The following is a 16,418-nucleotide window of genomic DNA, read 5'->3' as shown; positions in this document are numbered from 1 at the left end:
AGGGGGAGTTGCTCGAGCTGGCCGCCAAGAGGCTCAACTTATCTACGCCGGCCTTGCGCATCTTTGCGGAGGGCGGTGACGAGTACGATGGAGACGAAGATGTTGTCTTGATCGAGAGTGACGAGATCATCTACGTCTCGTGCGGCGAAGACTTCGGCTCGACGGCTCCGACCGGGGCGCCGTCCGCCCCGCCTGCTGCTGCTGCTCCAGCTCCAACTCCTCCTACTGCGCCTCAGCCCGCCGTCCTGCCCTCCCTCACTGGTGAGAGAGAGAGAGAGAGAATTCTTGATACGCTCTCTCTCTCTCCTCACTGGTCTGTTCATTGGGGGGGGTCATAAACAAACACGGTACAGGATCGAGGTGTACGCTGCTGAAGCGTGCACCTACATATAGTGCGGGACCTGGGGCAGCAACCAACAACCTGGATGGGGACGGGGTGCTGCTCAACCGGCGGCAACCAGCAGCGTTCACAGCAGTGTGCGGAACAGGCGTTGCAACCTGGTGTAAGACGGCTCGCAGAGAGACACTTCGGTGCTGTCCGGCGAGATCGTGCGTGATGCACCGGCTCAGCCCGGTGGCGCGCATTGCGTCGTGGCGCTCAGTCCCGGGCATCGACGTTGAGCTTCATCTGACGCCATGCATCGTCACGTTCCCGCCGCACGCCGGCTGCAGCGCCTTGGTCAACCCGGCCAACGAAAGGCTCGAGGGCACGCGCTTCACGCCGGGCGAGTGCGCAGACAGGCTGGCGCCAGGAACCACGGCGCTGTACCCGCCGCAGGCTGTCGATGGCATTGTGCACGGCGCCCGCGGCGGCGACTCGAGCGCAGACGACTCGTCCGGCGCGTCGCTGCTGGCGGCGGCGCTCTCCGCGCTGCCGGTCGTAGTCGGCGACGACATCCGCTGCCCGACAGGCCAGGCCGTGGCGACGGCGGCTCACGGCGAGCTCTCCGACTGCTACGACGAGATCATCCACTGCGTGCCGCCCTTCTACGCCTCGCCGCAGTGGCGCCCGCTCCTCCTCTCCGCCTACGCCAACGCACTGCGGCTGGCAACGTCCCGCGGCGCACACTCGATCGCGGTCCCGCTCCTCGGCGCAGGCGCTCGCGGCGCGCCAGCCGCGGCGGCGGCAGAGGTGGTCGCCGAGGCGCTGAGCCGATGGCGTGCGCCAGAGGCGGGCTGTCGGCGAACAAAGGTGTGCATCGGAGTGGTGGACGATGCGGTCGCGTCTGCGGTGGTGCAGGCAGCGGATGCCGAGATGGAGAGGACCAGGGCGGGAGGAGAGGGATGACGACATGGAGTATCTGTTCGTCAACCCTGTCCTCACCGCCGACCGTTGCAGATCTTCATCACACTGTTTAAAGTGTGTGTTTACAGAGTTACCAAACTCAGTTGGAACTTGGATGCACAAAGAGTGGCCGGACGACGGCTCGAAGGGAAAGCGATCACAAAGAAAGTGAAATGCAAGTCGCGAAGTGTGGGAGAACAAAAGTGAGCACAACACACTCTCTCTGTCTCTCGCGACTGTGGAGTGCTGCGGTGATGCGGGGTGTCTTATGTGTAAGGCAGGCGATAAATATTGAATATATTGCTCCAATAGTTAGAGAGGCGATCAATATCAATATAGTTAGAGGAGAGGCTGGGCCTGGGCTGGTCAGGACCGTCAGGTGGGTCCATCCTGGGCTTGAAAGTGGCTCTAAATCGTTAAAAACGGGCCAAAATCGCTTCGAAATCGCTTAAACCGCATTAAAAATCGCCTTGAACTCGCGATTTTTTCGATTTCAGCCCACATCTAGGCAATGTTTGGGACAAATGTCGACATTGGTGCTTTTGGAGGTTAATCAGCGATCAATATGTCAATATATTGTCAATAGTTAGAGGGGATGCTGTCAATAATCAATATCAATAGTTACAGGGGCGAGAATCAATATTTATCGCCTGCCTTACTTATGTGTCTCTAGGGTCTAGCGCCCGGGGGTGTCCGCGCGCCGAGACGCCGAAGGTAATATACACATCGGGCGGGGGTGCGCTGCCCTGCGCAGCACAGCTATGAACAGACCGCTCTACCACTCGCCGAAAGAAGAAAGGTCGCGGCCGAGGCCGGCTGGCCGCAGTCCGCATCATTCTTTTGTGCTGTGAGAGAGGTTTAGTTTTAAGAATTCTTTTGGGCACAGCGTCTGCCTCCGTGTACCCTTCGTCGGTGCTGCCTGTGTCTCAAAAGCTGGTCGGCCGTCGCAAGCCGTACGTGCCAGAAACACAAGAACGCGGTGCCGGTGCATGCCGCCTCGGCAGCAGCGGCGGAGCTACGTGCGTGCTCTGCCCGACAACACCGGTGACGGGTACGACAACAGTGGCGGCAGCCGCTGGCCCTGGCCACGCCAGCTCAAAGGCGACCCAGAAGACAGAGTTGACGAGACCCAGGGCGAAGACCCAGAAGGTAGCCGCAGAGGTGACAGCCGGGAGTTAGTCATTGCTGACAACGGTGGTGCACGAGGCGCAGCCGACAGTGGCGGTGCTGGCGGTGGAGGCGGACGAGGAGACGACAGCGGTTGCGAGGCGGCTGGCGGGCGGAGTGCGTGCTGCGCGGCCAATCTGCGTGCGCTATGGGCGACGTTCCTGCTCAACACCGTCTTCACGTTTGCGCAGGTCATCGGCGCGACCGCGGCTAACTCGTTGGCACTGCTGGGCGACACGGGCACGATGTTCGTCGACAGCGTCACGTACGCGATCAACATCTTTGCGGAGCTCAACAAGCACCGGTTCGAGACGCACTCACTCGAGATCGGTGCGTCTCTCTTCTCTGTGGCGGCGCTGTGCACCGTGACGGCGTTCGTCATGCGGGACGCCATCGGCCGGCTCTCTCGGTCTCGGGGCGGCGAGGCCGGCTCGGGCGAGGGGTCGGGCGAGGTGGAGGGGGAGGTGGAGGGGGAGGAGGTCGACCCCATCATCATGCTCACCTTCACGTGCTTCAACTTGCTGGTCGACTTTGGCATGTTTGCCTCGATCCTGTTGCGGCGACGCGGCGGCGGCGGCGGCTCCGCCTGCTGCCTTTGCCCGTACTTCCTCCGGCCCGCCCCGCCGAATGCCGCCGCGAGCGACGAGCTCCAAGACGAGGCAGCGGAGGGCGGCGCGGGCGCGGGCGGCGCTGCTGGCGGCGCGGCAGCGGAGGACGCGGCCGCGCTCAATCTAAACATGTGCTCTGCGCTCGCGCACGTCGTCGCGGACACGATGCGCACGCTCACAGTGATGGGGTGCGCCCTGCTCGTCGCGTTTTGCGGGTACGACGCTGAGCACACCGACGCGATGGGATCGCTGCTGGTGTGCTGCATCGTGCTCGCCATCGCCGCGTACATCTCCTTCGAGGCCACCGCCGAGCTGCACGCGCACCGCCGGCGCGCGCGCGCCGAAGCCGGCGGCGCGCTGCAGCTGGCGCGGAGCGAGGCGATGCCGAGAATCGTGGAAGAGTGTTGAGTGAGCAGTGAGTCTTGAAAACGGACTTGTTTATAAAAAATCTTTCCCACCTAGGCGGGACGGTGTGGTGTGTGTGTGTTTGTTTGTTGTGTGTGTGTAAATAAATAAATAAAACGGTCTCACCAAACGAGGGGTGGGTCCCGGCGCGGCTTGGTTTTTCTTGCCGCGAGACGGCTGCAAAATTGCCGGCTGCGGCTGGTCTGCCCCTGGCGAGTAGAGGCCCCGCCCACCGAGAGAGAGAGAGAATTCTTGATACGAAACCACGACGACACACACCAGTCGACTCGCATCGGTTGCCTCCATGAACGGCGGAGCTATTCTCGCGCCCACACCACACCTGGCTCCAACGTGGACACGCCCATAGCTGGGGACACTACTAGGTCACGCATGGCATCACAGAAGTTTTATCTCTGGGCCCCGAAAGGCATCTCTAGCAGTGTCGTTACACATGCCCCCTCCCCTCCTGGGCGCATGCGCCTCACGTCTCGCCAGAGCATAAGCCCTTGGCGTGTGGCGAGACGAGTTTTTCGCCATGCAGCGAGCAGCAAGCCGCCCGCCGCAAACAGCCGGAGGCATCGCCACGGCACTGACTGCGCCGCGCTCCCGCACCCGTCGACGAAGCTCCCCCCGCGGAAGACCGCGCGTAGCGACGCCTTGTCGATCGAGATGGGCGCGCCTGAAGCTCTCTCTCTCTCTCTCTCTCTCTCTCTCTCTCTCCCCGCCCACCCAGGGTACCCTCTCCGAGGACCGATCTGGTTGCTCTTCGAGGACTCGCCGGCGACTCTGCTCCAAGAGCGTGCGTGTGCCTCTACTCGCCAGGGTCTGCCCACCACCGACTCGCTGGGCCCCAGAGTTGCCTGGCTGTGCTCGAGACATGTCGCGATTGTTGTGCTCCTGCTGCCGATCGCTCTGGCAGCCGGCATGCAGCTGCCGCGGCGCGGTGTCCTCGCGGCGGCAGTAGGACTCGACTTGCAGCGGCTCGCGGTGCCTCCAGCCTTTGCGGCGCCTCCGATGTACGACCCCTCGATTTCGGTCTACGCGATTCTTCAGGCGCAGCGTACTACGCAGCGGCTGCTTGCGGACGAGGACACCTTCCGCACGATGGTCGCCATCGGGCTGCCAACCGGCTCGCTACAGATGCCGCCGCAGCTTCTCTTTTCCTCCTTCAAGAAGCTGGAGGATACGGTCTCCGACCCGGGCGCATTTATGGACGCCGCCATCGAGTACGTGGAGTACACGCGAGACGCCAACGACCTCGTGCGCGCTCGCCACCTCTATCACATCGCCCGCAGTGCTCATCTCTCCCGCCACTAGCCACCCGACCCGTGCGAAGCGCTCGCCACCGATCCTCGCCGCCGGTTCGCGTGTAGGTGGAGCTGGCTGCGCTGGATCGAAAAAACGGCGACCCGAACGACCCTCGCACCGCGATTGCCGTGCAGGACCACCTCGACCGCTCGATGGTCGCCGCCCGCGGTGCGGCGAAGGCGCTTGACAAAATGGTGCCCCTGCTCGGACCCGTAGCGGGTCCTGCCAGCATGAAGTAAGGTAAAGAAAGAAAGAAAGAAAACAGACAACCCAAGGGAGGGATGGGAGGACGGCACGCCGCCACCTCACAGGGATTTTAAGGAGAGGTGTGTGGTGCGCTATGAAGTAAGGTAGCCTGGAGATACGGGACCAAATTCTTTTTCTGCCCGCTGTCCCGGTGTTGACTTGATGTCGGCGCCGGCGAGAAGCCCTCACTGTTCAGCACAACAGCAATGGGCGCCCGCTTCACGGCCCTGCTTCTCGTCGGGGCGGCGTCGCTGATGATCCTCGCCAGCTCCATGTTCGGCAGCAGCAGCAGCGGGGCCGGCCGCATCGTGCACGTGACAGAGCGCGGCGTGGCAGCGGCGCGGCAACAGCAGCTGGCTGCCACCGCCGCCGGCTCCCGGAGCCGGCTCACAAACCTCGCGGAGGCGGCGCCCGGTGGCGGCGGCGCTGCAGCGCCACCACTGGCTACCGCGACCGCGTCAGCCGCGTCGCCCGAGCGGCCGGCGGCCAGAGGTGCGCTGGACGGGTCTCTGGAGGCTGCGCTCCGCGTGGCGGTGCCCGGCGAGGCGCCCGGGTTCGTGATGGCCTCGTTCGCCAACTCCGCGCTCAACGACCACCTCGTCAACTTTGTGCTCTGCGCGGTGCGCGCCCGCGCGCCGTTTGTGATTGGCGCCGTCGACCAGGCCGCCTTCACGATGCTCTCTGCGCGGCGAGACGCGCCGACGTACGTCACTCCGATGGCCAAGGAGGGGGCGTCGCTCGACGGGTCGAACCAGCACTCGAGCGGCTCGTGGAAGCGCTTCGCCGGCATGCGGACGGGCGAGGTGCTGCAGCTGCGTGCAGCCGTCTCGGAGGGGGGCGGGAGCTGCCTGCTGTAGGCATGCGGACGGGCGAGGTGCTGCGGATGGTGCGGCTGGGCTACTCAGTGCTGCACACGGACATCGACGTCGTCTGGCTCCGCTCGCCAGAGCCGTACCTCATGTGCTCGGGGGAAGCGTCCCGGCCAGGCGGCGAGCACGGGCCGGGCTCTCGCTTCGAGTGCGGCCCGCTGCTCTCTGCCGACGTCGCCGTCTCGTCGGACAACATGTCTCCCGGCAGAGACACGGAGGGTGGTTATTATTATTATTAATATTATTATTATTATTATTATTATTATGTCTCCCGGCAGAGACACGGAGGGTGGCTAACCCTAACCCTAACCCTAACCCTAACCCTAACCCTAACCCTAACCCTAACCCTAACCCTAACCCTAACAACATGTCTCCCGGCAGAGACACGGAGGGTGGGCGGCTCGCTCTGGGCGGTGCCGTGTCCTGGACATGTCCACCACCCGTCCCCCGACCCGTCCCCCGGCACGCCCCGCAGGCCGCGCGTCCTACTCTGCGGGCGGAACCTTCAACACGGGCGCGACCCTCCTCCTCCCCTCTCCTCCCCCTCCGCCCCGGCCACGGGAGACAGCCACGGGAGACAGCCCTCCCGGACCCCTCCCGGACCCCTCCCGGACCCCTCCCGGACCCCTCCCGGACCCCTCCCGGACCCCTCCCGGACCCCTCCCGGACCCCTCCCGGACCCCTCCCGGACCCCTCCCGGACCCCTCCCGGACCCCTCCCGGCCCCCTCCCGGCACCTTCCCGCAGGCATCCTCTTCCTCCGCCCGACCGTCAAGGGCCGCGCCTTCGCCGAGGAGTGGCACTCCCTAGACACTTCCTAGACACTTCCTCGACACTTCCTGTAGGCCGCGCCTTCGCCGAGGAGTGGCATGCCAACGTGGTCTCGCCGCCGCCAGGCTCGCGGTACGTCTCCCTCACGTCGGACCAGCAGGACCGCCGAGAGGCTGCCGAGAGGCTGCCGAGAGGCTGCCGAGAGGCTGCCGGGATGCATACGAGAAGCAGGCTGGGCACAGGCGAGATGCAGCCCGAGGCACAGCCAGCCCCTCCCCCTCCCGCAGGTCTTCAACCACATGATGCGCAAGCCGCGCCAGTGGCCGGGCGTGGACGCGCCGCACGGCGCCGCCTCGCGCCTCGGCCGGGGCCCGCGGCAGCCCACTCGCGCCGACCCTCCCCCCCCCCCTCTGTCGGCAGGCTCCGCGGTGATGCGAGAGGCGTGGGACGGCGGCCGAGTGACGCTCGGCTCGCTGCCCCTCGCCCTCTTCCTCAACGGGCACGGCTACTTCGTCCAGCGCGCCGACCTGCGCCTCAAGGACCTCCGCCCTCCGCACCGCCCTCCCGCCCGCCCCTGGCCCCGACCCCGGCCCCTTGGACCGCAGGTGTCCCCCTTTGCGGTGCACGCAACCTACTCGCTGGACAACCACGACGGCGTCGCCAAGCGGCGCGCGCCCCATTTCGGGAGAGGCGACACGCACAGAGGATAGACCCGCCGCCGTCCCACACTTTAGGCAGCGCTTCCGCGAGGCTGCGCTCTGGGCAGCCGACCCGCCTCCACGCCCCGAGGCTCGCTACCTCGCCCTCAACTTCTCGACGCCGCCGCTCGTCCAGACGAAGATCGACAAGTACGGCCGCGCCAACGCGGCGAACATCGACGTGCACAGCGCGGCGCTCAACGCGTACGTCGCGGAGCTGCGCGACGCGCTCGCCCTCGCCCGCGCCCTCGGCCGCACGCTCGTGCTGCCGCGCTGGACCTGCTGGCGCGGCGGGGCGCGGGCCGGCTCCCCTCCCCTCCCCCCCCCCCGGCTCCTCACCTGTGCCTCTTTCCTCCCTCCCTCCCTCCCTCCCTCCCTCCCCTCCCTCTCCCTCCCTCTCTCCAGGTGCGACCGGATGTGGTCTGGCTCGGACGACATCTTCCACTTTGGATGCATGTACCCCGGCTCGCAGGACGGCAAGTTCGTTCCCTTCGCCTGCCCGATGGACCACGTCCTCTCGCCCGCCGCCTGGGCAAAGGCGGAGGTCGACTACCGCGACGCCGCCATCCTCGACCAGCCGCAGCTGCGCGCGAGCGGTGCCGTCGTCGACGTCGGCCTCGAGCCGCGGCCGGGCTGGACGCGGAAGGCGGGCAGTCTGCCGCTCGGCACCAGCGCGGCGGAGGCGCGCGAGCTGCTGAAGCCGCTCGCGGCGACGCCGGTGCTGAGGCTGCCGCACGCGCGCGGGCTCCTCTGCTCCATCGACGACGCCGCCGCTTTCAACTCGCTTGCCGACAAGCTGCTCCGCATCCCGACGTGGTGCGCGAAGTGCTTCCAGCCGTGCAGCAAGGAGCTCGCCGGGTGGCTGCCCGCCGAGGAGATCCGGCGCGGCGGGGGCTGGGACAAGATGTCCTACTGCATGAAGGTCGACGTGCCGCCCAAGTTCGACGCGGGCGGCGCGTGCTCGCTAAACGTGCAGCCGTGAGGGGATGACGGGTCTCTGGAGTTTCGTGTTGATCGTGGGTTTCACGAGCGCTGTGGTGTGCACAGGGGTATGTGATGCACACGTGCTGTTCAGGCTTATCACCCATTTTTGACAGCAGTAAAGTGAGAGCCACAGGAGAACGGCAGTCTCGTGACACGACGTGAGAGCAGAGAGAGGATATGTGATATAAAAGCGCACCCAGCCACGCACCGGGCCTTGCACTTTCCAAACGAGGGATGGGGGAGGAGGACAGGGTCCCCACCTGCACGAGCAGGCTTTCCACTACTAGGCCGGTCGCTCCCCCGTCTTGCAAGTCCATTGCTTTTGCGTAACGGATTTCTGTTTCAAGGCGCGCGGGCGACGTGCAGAAGCCGTCCGTCGCCCCCACCACAGGAGCAGTCACACCAGTCACCACTCCAACTCCGGCGCCCGCCAATAATTAAAATTTTCAGTCCAGTCGGTGATCGGAGGCGGTGGGGCAGGTGGGGGCGGGGGCGCGGGCGCCGTTGCTCGTCTTGGCCCTCCTCTCGGCCGCCTGCTGCCTGGCCGCCTTGTCATTACCGAATGTGTGTGTCTGTAGGTAGGTAGGTAGGTAGAAAGGTGAAGAACAGCCAGGCTCGGACTGGACACCAACGCGGTATGGGTGGACGCGTCTGTGTCGCTCGAGCAGAGAAAGAAAGAAAGAAAACATACAACCCAAGGGAGGGATGGGAGAACGGCACGCCGCCACCACACAGGGATTTTAAGGAGAGGAGTGTGATGCGCTAGCCGTCGCCCACCCTGGGGAGTCTGCCTCTTCGTATCTCTTTTCGCAGTCTCTCGCCGCTTCTCGCTGCAACCTTCATGCCACCTCGCGGCCGTCCCACTCTCGTCGTTCTCTCCCTTGTCACTTCCTCCTCTGTCGCGTCGTTCTCTTCTGCCTCGTCCTGCGGCGCCGCCGCCTGCCGGTCCCTTGTTCTCGCGGCTTCTTTCGCCTGTGTCGTCGTCATCAGCCCCGCTTTTTCTTACGCAGAGAACAGTTGCGCTATCGAAGCAGCGTTCGACAGGATGCACCGCGACACCGTCGGCGCGCTCGTCCTCTTCGCCGCTTGTATTCGCTGGCTGTCCAACATCTTCTTCATCTTCCCCGCGCTGCAGCTGCACGAACGGCAGTCCTCCGAGGCCGCGCTGCGGATGAGCGCCCTACAAGGGCAGGTGGTGGCTGTCTTGGGCGAGATTGCCTGGACTGCGCTGCACCCTCACGCAGTCTCCTCGCGTGCGGCTGCTCTGGGCGCCCTCTGTAGCGCGGCTGCCATCGTCGCGAGCGTCGCCACCGCGTTTGGCGCGCTGGACGCGCCCGAGGAGCTGCTTCTTCCGCTGCAGTGTGTCAACGTGCTAGCCTTCGTGCCAGCAGCGCAGTGGGGCGCACTCTCCACGCTTTCCACAGGCCTGTCCCCTGCCCGCTACAAGATCACGGCCTGGCTCGTGGTGATGGGATTCGGCACCGCGCAGCTCGCACTGCCACCGATGGCGTTTCCGGCGGCCGCCGTCACAATTCTCGCCGCCCTACCGACGCTCTCCGTGGCCCTCGCGCTGTGGCAAATGGAGGATGCGGCCGCTTCGCCGACCGCTTCGCTGGACAAAGCAGCTCGAGCTCCACCAGTCGAGCGCTGCCGTCAGCGCGAGGCGCTCATCTTTGTGGGCTTCGCCTGCGGCACTGGCACTCTGGGAGAGGCCATCAACGACATGGCTTGCGACCTCCGCCTCCGCGACGCTCTCGCGAGTGGCGACCGAGCGCTCGGCCTGGCGTACAACGCCGCGGTGATGGTCGCCATGTGCGCGGCCATGATCACTGAGACGCGGCCTAGGGCCGGGAAGGGCGCGTCACACGCGCCGTCGCCGTCGGCGCGCATCCGGCTAATGGCTCTGTGGGCGGGGAACCAGCTCTTTCGCGGCGCCTTCCTCGTTTACCTAACGCAGGAGCGGCTGTGGCTGATGATGCTCTTTGTCCTGTCTGACAAGTGCGCGGCAGAGGCGGGAGAGGAGAGAGAGAGAGGAGATGCCGCGCTTGTGATGCGGCCGAGACCGGGCACGAGTGACGCCATCGCGGTCCGACACCCTCCCCGACCCTGCGCTTAGGTACGCCGGGCTCCTCGCCTCGGGCTCTCTTGACGACGCGCTGATTGCACTGCTGCGCCGGGGCGAGGCCGCCGCTACCGCCGCCGCCGCAACCGCCGTCGCAACCGCCGTCTCCGACGCCGTGCAGGTCTCTCGAAAGGCGGGGTTCGGATCGCGCCGCAGTGGGCGAGGGCACGCAGCCTCAGCGGCGGCAGACGCGGCGGCGCGCGGTGGCGGCGGCGATGGCGGCGGCGATGGCGGCGATGGCGGCGATGGTGGCGGCGGCGGCGGCGGCGGCAGCGGCGGTGCGGCCGCTCTCCCTAAGTTGGCGAGTTGGCAGCCGAGCTCGCAGCTGCTGTGGTCGCTGCGCGGCGCGGCGGAGCGACTCGAGCGGCCAGTCTGCCAGATGATCATGCTCTCGTTCCAGACGTGGCGAGTTCTAGCCGAGATTGTCCGAGATTGTCCAAGTTCGGCGGACTCCTCTCCAACTCCAACTCCATCTCCAACTCGTCCACAGGCGCGGAGGGCGCGCGGGCGAAGGGACACCTTGGTGGCTGCCGGCCGTCTTTGCCTATGCGAGCCTCGCGTTTGTGCGCGCAAGCCTCGGCGCGAGGGCCGGAGGGGGCGGCGAGGTGGGGTTGCGGCGGCCGCCGACACCCTCGGCGAGCGGGCAGACAGCGGCGGAGGCTCTCAGCATGCCCACGGCCGTCGGGCAGGACGAGAACGGCGGCGAGATGTATCTCGTCAGCCACCTCGTCGCCGCGCGGACGGTCAAGGGCCAGCGGCAGTACCTGGTGCACTGGCTCGGCTGGCCAGAGGAGGAGAGGACGTGGGAGGACGCGGCGAGCATCCACGACGCGCGTTTGATCGACGACCTCCGCAGGCGCGGCGCTAGGCTGAGTTCGTCGCCCGCTCGGCGCTCGCCGGAGCCCTTGAAGCCCCGCTCCAAGCAGAGCCCGCCGCGGCGCGAGCCAGCAAGCAGGCCCCGCCGCCGTCCATCCATGCTGTCTACGTTTCGGGGCGAACTCTGAGCGAGCATGAAGCCGCGTGCTCAGCGCGTGCTGCGCCTGGGCGAGAGCGCGATAACCGGTTTGCTACGTACAGTAATTTGTCTCACATTCGTCGTTATTGTGGTGAGGCTTAGTGAGGGGTTCGCTGGAAGTATGGAAGGCGCTGTGGAGCCATCGATGTGTGGAGCGGACATTATGCGAGAAAAACACTTCTCGTGTCTCGAGACGAACAATCAATTCACGGCTCTATGGCAGAAAAACAGAAATAATCACCGGCTGCTCTCGGGGCACCTCTCCTCCTCGCGCGCATCGCGCGCCACCGACACCTGCTCCCAGCTCCCCCGCCGAGAGCGCGAACCGGCGATGCTCGGATGGGCATGAGCGATGAGGCGTCGAAGCGATGTGGCGAAGGCGGCCCTCTCGCCCCCGCCTCCGCACGGTGGCTCTTCTCACCCAACGTGCAGCCCCCACTCTACTCGAAGTGAATCCCTTCTATTTCCCTCCCACGCACCGGAGCCATCCACTGGGGACGCAGGGGACGATGGGCCACCCCTCCATCGAAACGGGCTGGCCCAACACGAGAGGAGCATCGAAAGTTGATCTCGGCGAGGAGAGGCCGCCTGCTGTTTCGGCCGCCGAGAGGCGATCCAAGATAGTACCGGTGCTCACCGCACCAAAGAGCGTCCCCTCGATGGCCTCAAGTCTCTGGATCAGCGTGAGACCGCCACTCGTCAGCCCAAGCTCCCGCTCGCACGCGGCCAAGCGTTCACATGGGGGAGCGACGGTAGGCACCAAAGTCGCCCAGCTCTTGCTCACTTTGATCTTCTTGATGTGGCGTTCCCAGCCAGGTGGCGCGCTGTCAGCCATCCACTGAATGACGCGGCAGATGTCAAAAACACCAACCTCGGCTAGCGATGCCACGATGTTCGCGGTTGTGAGCATTGGCGGGAGCTTGAAGCAGGTCGGGTGACAGGTCAGAAATTCGGCGCAGCCAGCCTTCTGTATCAAAAGGTCTCTGATGTCCTTCTTCTGCTCCTCCACACTGGCCCTGAAGGCGGCGATGTCGCCGCCGTGGCGAGTGACGAGCCACTCATCGGCGCGGTGCATGCACAAAAGGACGCGAGGCTGGATCATGCCGTTTGCCTCTGCGACGGCCTTGAGAAGGTTAATCGTCTCGCGAACGTGCGCCTTCGGCCCGTCAGCCAGAATCACGAGCATATCGACAGCGCTACTGCCGCGCGCAAATAAACCCTCGAGCGCCCCGAGGTCGTCGACTCCAGGGAAGTCCATGATGTTGACGCCCGGGGCATCCTTGTTTTCATAGGTATGGACGGTGTGAGTGTGACAGGACTTGCCCTCTCCGGCAGCAGTGTCCTTTCCGCTCAGCTCAGCGACGAGCGTGGACTTGCCCAGGCGCGCGGTCCCGATAATGCCGATCGAGTAGTGCTTCGCGAGAAGCTTCCACAGCGAGTGGTTCAGGGCAGCAAGTCGCATCTTGTTCCAGAATGATTCGCGTGCCGTCGTGGTCTTCACACCAAAGCCGACCGCGTCTTCACTCAGCTTGTCCAGGGCGTCGGTCAGGTCTGGCAGAGGCTTTGTCTTGCTAATCCTCTTTATGTCATCGTACTCCTGGAGGATGAGATCGCTTTCCACGCCCTTGCTGAGCTTCTGCATGATGTCCGCCAGCTTCGCTTGGTTGCCAAATGCGTCGCCCGCCGAATCGCCACCAACGAGTACGAGTGCAAGGCTCAGGAAGCCCTGCCAGCATGCCACCTCCTTGTCGGTTGTCTTGGCAAACCAGTAGGCGTAGCCGTTCATGTAGAGGCGAGGATCGAAGAATCGACCGCCGTCCCGAAATGCCTCGCTGGCCGTCGCCCCGTTGGCGAGGTGTAGCGCAGCAACGGCAGCTGCAGCCGCACTTGCGGCTACAACAGTCAGAGGTGTTCCTATGCCCATGAACACGCCGAGGCCCATGAAAGTGCCACCGAGGTTGCGTCCCAGCGAGCTCTCGAGGTCCAGGGCAATCGGCAGTTCGCGAGAGTTCATCGTGGCGAGCACGGCGGCACAGACAACGTCTGCCATTCGAAGCGCGACGTCGAGCTCAAGCTTGCCGTCGAGAAGTTTCGACATGATGACAGACGGCAGGAATGGGGAGCCTTTTGGGAAGAGGTTCACGAGGCACCGGCCCACGCACCCAGTCGCAAGACCCTCTAAGAATGGCATGACCTTCCCGATCGTGATCATTGCCTTGCCCGAAAGCTCGAACCAACCCTTGATGTTGTCGACCGTCTCCTGCGTGAGAGCGGCGCGCGCCAACGCGGTGGCAACCTCCTCGACTTCGAGCGCCGAACAGAGCTCGAACGCAAAGTTGCGCACCTCTTGCTTGCACTCCTCGGCGGGGAAGCCCTTGAGGGACTCGCGCAACACCTCGATCTCCTCCAGTGGCGAATCCGCAAGACGGTCGAGCCGCGCGAGCTTCGCCATTGCATCGAGCGTCATCATGGTCTGCTCAAGCCAATCGCGCTGCGCATCGTCTAGCCCAGAGAGAGGGTCGCTGCCGTCCCGCGTGAGCGTCCGATAGCTGCTGCAAAGCAGCATCGCGCGGCGGCAGAGCATCTGGTAGCAGTTGGCCACTGACGCGCCGGCAAAGCGCTCGATCAGGTGCAGCTCTTCCTCACTCGGCGCCTCGTGCGTCGACGTGTCAGGTTTGGGGGGCGGAAGGGTCACCGGCCTCTCCAAGTGCACCAAGGAGCTCACCAGGATGACCTGCTTGTCAAGCGCGCTGAGCGGCAACTCAGAACGCCATCGGCATCTTTTCGCCATCGGCATCCTTCCACGTCGTCACATGAAGGCTCCGTCTCGCGAAGAGACGTCGGTGCCGTCGACGCGGATGCGCTCAACGAGGTCGAGATTGGTGCCACGCACGAGGACCGTCATGCTGGTGTATGAACGGACGGTCTCTATTGCGTCGACGCTCGGGATCAAGAACGAGCTGAGCTCACTCTCGCTCGCGATCTTTGCGAGACTCGGCACCGCCTTGCAGAAGTTGTTGGGGAATCCCGTGACTGCCGCAAGGTCAGCTTGATGTTGTGTCGCTCAAGATTGTCCTCCACCCGTGACGAGACATCAGGTGGCGAAAGGATCTTTGGGACTTGCCCCGGCTGCAGCATGTCCATTTTGTCGCTTGGCTTGTTGATCACGTACATGTGACCAAACGGGAAGGCTGGCGGCAGCAGAGTGTTTTGTGCGCCCCTTTCGATCGCGCCTTTGAGGAGTCCAGCCAACGCCTTCGAGACCTCCTTGACCGCCATAGAGCCCGGAGCGAGCGCCTGCAGGCCGGACACTCCAGCGTTCCACACGCCGTCCCACATCTGTTTGATTTTCTCACGGGCCTCCTTGTTGTGAGTGACGGAGCACTGGAACAGCTGAAGCGCGAGGGGCACGGGGTCCTGCTCAGCAACAACCATATGGAAATGCTTGCCCATCTCGCGAGACATGATGGTCCGTGCAAACTCCTGGTCCGCGACCAGAGGCTGTGCGAAGGTGATGCACTTGATGAGGTCGTGCTTGTCCTTCTGCAGAACCTCACGCCGTAGCAGAATCGAGGTGGCCAAGCACGCAACGGCGCCGCCCAGACTGTGGCCGGTGAGCACCACGCGCTTGTCCTGCTCGAGTAGGCAGGCGATGGCGCGGAGGGGCGTGCTCTCCGCCCGGCTGGCGAACCCGCGATGGCACTTGCCACCCTCCGTCTGCGCAGAAGCAACCACGTTGGCATCGGCAAGCACGTCCGCCATGTCTTGTGTGCCTCGGAATGCAAAGTAGTAGACGGACTGGTCCGCGTTTGCCGCAACGATGTACTGCTGCGGGTGCAGTTTGTTGCCTGCCCGCACAAAACCGAGCCCATGGTTGAGGGATGTTTTGGACATGCCGCGCAAAGCCTCCATCGGATCCGTCTTGTAGGTCAGCATTGACGCCAGACACGCGTTGATCATGTCGTCTCCCAGGTCGGCGACGATGCTGCGGCGCAGCTTGTTGCGCTGGTCTTCGCGCTGGTCCACCTTGGGTTGGTTGGTGCAAATGGTTTTTATGCCTTTTGGTGTTGGCATGTAGGTAAACTCCTTCCGGATTGCCGGCAAGTCAGCACGCACAAGTTGCGCCTCGACCTCTTGGCTCTCCTCGAACTTGGGCTCAACGTGATCACCAAGCCCGAGAAGTGTCTGCTGACAGCCGCGCAGCCTGCGGACTGCGAGTTGCCCATGGCCTGCGGCGGCTGGAAGCGGAAGACGGGCGGCGGCTCGGGAGGTGTAACAAACAAGGCGGAACGCGCCCTTGAGCACCGGCGCCCGTGCTTTGTCCGTCATCAAACGAGGCGGGGCATTGGTGCATTGGGCACGGCGGCTTTGTCTTTTTTGTATTTTGAGTCCACGAGAGGACGGTAAAGGAAACGAGTGCGCAGCGCACGCGCTGTCGTCGAGACTCAGCGCCGCAGCTCGGCTCCGAGTGCACAGGCCTCGCCCGTCTGCCTGGATGGATGCTGGATCGTGGATGGATGGACGAGAGGACGTGCATGGGCAGCCAAAAAAAAGTGAAATCGATCGCCGCTGGAGGCGCATGTTGGCATGTTGCTCGCTACACACCATTCAATATTTAATTATTAAAAGTAGGCGCGCCCACCATACTAGACACTCCCTCATCCCTGGAGCACTTGCCGCCGCCCGCTACTCGAGCAAGCGCAGATTGAGCATGGCCTGCTCTCCGTCGAGCCCCGCCATTTCAAGCGTCGTCTCGCCCCCCCCTCGCCGGCGCGCGACACGTAGGGGGAACCCCTCGCGCCGGGAACGAGAAAGGTTCGTTGGGCAAAAGAGCATCGCGTTGTGCGCATACCAGTGGCAGCCATGATCGAACAGCCAAACGTGGATTCGCGCAAGGGTGAGGGCCAATGAGAGCATCGTGTTGCTTCGGAAACCCTCGGA

General features: G+C 64.4%; 2 protein-coding genes across 2 annotated transcripts; both read left to right on the top strand.

Moving 5' to 3' along the window:
- Positions 1-556: 556 nt before the first annotated feature.
- EMIHUDRAFT_107077 (hypothetical protein) lies at positions 557-3,468 on the top strand (the record flags this gene model as incomplete). The annotated part of the gene is made up of 2 exons (XM_005758300.1): positions 557-1,234; positions 2,644-3,468. The coding sequence occupies 2 exons, from the start codon at positions 557-559 to the stop codon at positions 3,466-3,468; spliced, it is 1,503 nt and encodes a 500-aa protein (XP_005758357.1).
- Positions 3,469-5,225: 1,757 nt separating this feature from the next.
- On the top strand, positions 5,226-8,468 carry EMIHUDRAFT_465958 (hypothetical protein; the record flags this gene model as incomplete). The annotated part of the gene is made up of 6 exons (XM_005758299.1): positions 5,226-5,835; positions 5,877-6,107; positions 6,733-6,790; positions 7,264-7,278; positions 7,393-7,560; positions 7,762-8,468. 6 exons carry the CDS (start codon positions 5,226-5,228, stop codon positions 8,336-8,338), a joined length of 1,659 nt encoding a protein of 552 aa, XP_005758356.1. The 3' UTR covers positions 8,339-8,468.
- Between the last annotated feature and the right edge of the window lie 7,950 nt (positions 8,469-16,418).

Source organism: Emiliania huxleyi (genome assembly GCF_000372725.1).
Source record: "Emiliania huxleyi CCMP1516 unplaced genomic scaffold EMIHUscaffold_87, whole genome shotgun sequence".
Lineage (NCBI taxonomy): Eukaryota > Haptophyta > Isochrysidales > Noelaerhabdaceae > Emiliania > Emiliania huxleyi.
The sequence above is the reverse complement of the archived record's forward strand: the minus strand, read 5'-3'. Positions and strand labels throughout refer to the sequence as shown.